At 43.1% G+C, this 3,698-nt stretch overlaps 1 protein-coding gene across 1 annotated transcript; it reads right to left on the bottom strand.

Moving 5' to 3' along the window:
* Positions 1-2,822: 2,822 nt before the first annotated feature.
* PPTG_24350 (hypothetical protein) lies at positions 2,823-3,052 on the bottom strand (the record flags this gene model as incomplete). The annotated part of the gene is made up of 2 exons (XM_008916522.1): positions 2,823-2,837; positions 2,906-3,052. The coding sequence occupies 2 exons, from the start codon at positions 3,050-3,052 to the stop codon at positions 2,823-2,825; spliced, it is 162 nt and encodes a 53-aa protein (XP_008914770.1).
* Positions 3,053-3,698: the final 646 nt, after the last annotated feature.

Below are 3,698 nucleotides of genomic sequence, written 5' to 3'. Positions count from 1 at the left end.
AGAGTGAGTAGTGGGGTCGACATACTTGCTGTGGGTACGGTGTCGCAACGCTAATAATCGGGGCTGGACAGGACCAACCAGACTATCAGTCAGAGGTCGTCGGTTGCAGTTAAGCATGCTTGGCTGCCTCTCAAATGAACTTGTCACTGACTGCGATGAATCTGTTGTGAGATGGCTGACAATGGACGTGTACTCGATCCGATTATGACTTGTGCTCCTCTTATGTTGCATTTTAAGTGTCCGGTTGATTACGCGTCGTAATTTACGGTATTCATCCAATCCGTCTCTGATCATTGAACTACCCTACTCACTATTAATACCTTCTCTACCTTCTCATGGTCTTTGCTCTCGCAACTCATGCCCTCCTCATTGCGAATTGGGTAATTTGACAAGCTGGTACGTGAGCTCAGAGCATATGCGGTTCATATGCCAACTTGTCTTAATTCAAAGACTGTCTATAGTATTATCAGTAGCCTCATATTCTGCATTGCTAATTACATCGATGATATCTTTTCAAGATCCACGTAGTACTACTAATATTTATAAGTATACAAGTACGAATCAGATGTAAATGAGGTGAAACACAGCGAGAATGAATGGCATTCTGGGTGATCTTTTTTTTTTTTTTACATACCATGGCTGCAGATCAGCATGCGACGCTTGCTCTGGGACTACATTGCTCGTGGTCCAACAACAACTTACGACTATGAATTACCGATAATATAGAGGAAGTTGCCGCCTAACTGTCTTTGAATTTGAATTTGTTGCGGTTTAGACGGCTGATTCCACCCAATACCACGGTCAGCAGCAGCCTTAACGATCGCTGTGGCGACTAAATGTCGAGAAACCCAACAAATTTTCCGTAGCAATATGGATTCGTTACTACGGCAGGCCACTGTATTGGCCAGGTGTACTTTGTACAACGCGTTGCAATAATGCGCACTATTGAAATTCTTGGTCAGATTCACACACACAAACCCGTAAATGCAGCTGAAGCACTATCTGCTCCTGAAAATGAATACAGCTCATCAAATTTGTATCAGGTATTTAGCGCAGGAGATGTTCTGAAGGTCTAAATTAATATTGGAAACTGTCTTATTTTGGTATAGAAATTACACCTTCTAACCCCGGCTAGTGTATCGGCAAGTTGCGATCTGTTTTGAGGTACTGTTCTTATCCTACACTGTAAATACTAACTCACATCGAAGCTTGAAGCTGGCGCTTAAGAGATTTTGAATCTGAGGACGCCATGTCATTCCGTAAGAATAAAAAAAACACTATCTCAGCCTACGCGAAGCTCTAGTTGAGTTGAGTTATTGCCTCCATTGTTGCTGGGGTTATTTTACTCGTATGATCAGTACGCCGGCATCAGCTATGAGGGCAATATGAGAATAATAGTTTGCTGTATGCAGCGCATACGGCGAATGTTCTAACCGCCAATTTATCGGTATGCATCAGTGCTCACCACCTGCACGAAGTTCCAAGGTATGTATGATATTACGCACTTGAATGTAAGTTGCGAAGTGAGTCCTATTAAGCGGTGGTTTTTACCATTCTTGTTCTTTACCATTGGAGGGCGTGCTCTGTCCCTGCTTGCACATGCAGTGCCGTTGATGATGCGGTCGATTACAGTGCCACTTGTTGACGCGGCTTGGTCTCGCAGTCCGACATAATACGGGAATAAGTATGTTTTGGCAGGCGCCCAATCTAACTAATATGTCGTTTGATATTTCTGATATCAAGAGTACTACTTTTCTCGAAATATCAGTATCAGTTCTAAATTTTCAAGCTACCACTATATTTTGTATATTAGCTCAGTAATGGAAGGAGTAGTAGATACCAGATGATATTTTGTGATATTTTCTCGTTTAGGTACGCTTTACTGTATTTGTTTTTAGCAATAAGGAGGGCTGCTGAGCCCAAGAAAGAAATATAATACGGCTTTATATGTGTGCTGGCCGTCTCGTTCAGCGTTTTGATGGAAATACAGGAGAGGACTTGACGTTTCCCGCTCACAGAAAGCATTTTTCACGCCATTTTGTCCGATGGCTGGTAAAACTGGCAATTTGACCAGGAAATGGAACAGTACTGCAACCCGTTTATTTGATGAACTTCCGGATATAATGACCTTCTTGCCAAATTCTTAAGTACCGTCCGATTTGCATGCTAAAACCTGATGTGTTTGCAAATCCTATAAGGTCCACCCCAGCGAACACGAGGTGCAGTACTCTTTGCCTGTGTGCTATTCTAGTACAGTAAGAGTGTGTTCGCTGGAGATGGAGACTCGCGTTCCTGCACCTTTATTACATGTGGATATCCATATGCTTTGATTATCATGCACGCCTTTAACCCATTAAAGGTGCTCCAAATGACCATAAAGGCGCTGGTAATTACCGTAGCTCACAAAATAAATGCTTAACACAAAAAAACCGCAGTTCGGCGAAAATAGTTGTTACATTTCCAGAATTGCGAAGACTTCGGGTTTCAGTAGCACAGTAAAGAACGCTCGTGGAATGTGGTGATAGATAGCCGCGTTGTACTGTTCGCGATCATTCACAAGTACGAACTGAGACAGGAATGCTCGGTTCACGACGTTGATTAGTGATAAAGGTTTTTATTGGTTAAGTAACACAGCGGGATCGTTCTATTGGCTGAAAAGAAATCTAGAGATGGAGACACCGAGTACAAATTAGAGATGAAGATCGCAACGCGAACAGACTTTAATACATCCCGTTTACGCGGATGCAGTACTGTAGGATAACCCTACAGCTCTTTCGACATCAATCAATGATAAATATTGAGATTTGACAGGGTGCCCACACCTAAATTACGTGGTACTAATATTACAAAATATGCAGAATTGCGAAGTAAATGTCACTTTGATATACACACTTGTTGTTGTTACCTTGATCATCAAGCACAAGCTATGATGCCTCTCTACTCGGTCGCGCTCCTTGTTGCTGCTGTATTTCTGGCGAGTGTTGAACGGGCAACGTCCTTCGATCTCACCACAGCCAACTACCCGATTGTAATCCGTACCCTCGCAGACCATCAGAATGGTGTTACTCCTAAGAGGTTGCTGGCTCTTGTTATATGTAGTATCTGTTAAGTCCAGTCAGCGCCACTTTTGTTTGTTTGGAACTCGCTCTTGCAAAACAAAAAAGCGATTTGCATACTTTCTGCATATGATTGGTTAAAATAACCGTTAGCCAATCATTTTCGAATGTGTAAAATTGGCTGGTTGTCACATTCTCTCTTGCCATTAGTGACAAGCAACAAATGCCACTTTTCCAGCTCCGGGTAGTGGAGTTCGTCTTACGACGACATCCAGATGTGGCAAGTCTACCACATATCGGGCCACTTGTCTCCAGCTTCTTAGGTCCATCTTCCAACCTCTCACTAACTGAAGCGTGTAAATTGGGGTCTACCACTTTACTCGACTGGATTTGGGACTGTAGCACAACCAGTGTATCAGGTAGGATTCCGGGATGGACTCTGTGCAACTATCTACGATCGGAAGACCATTACTATCAGTGGCAATTCCACAAAGCGACCCAAATTGCAGCATCTCGAGGTGATTCGAAGACAATGGAGTGGCTTTTTACCCATTTTTCAGGTTGTGAAGTACCTTCCGAAGCAGTCACGAATGCTGCTGGAAACGGTCATTTACCGATACTCGAGTTTATGCTAAACAACGA

The sequence above is a fragment of the Phytophthora parasitica genome (assembly GCF_000247585.1).
Source record: "Phytophthora parasitica INRA-310 unplaced genomic scaffold supercont2.85, whole genome shotgun sequence".
Lineage (NCBI taxonomy): Eukaryota > Oomycota > Peronosporomycetes > Peronosporales > Peronosporaceae > Phytophthora > Phytophthora nicotianae.
This window is presented reverse-complemented; position numbering and strand designations above follow the sequence as displayed.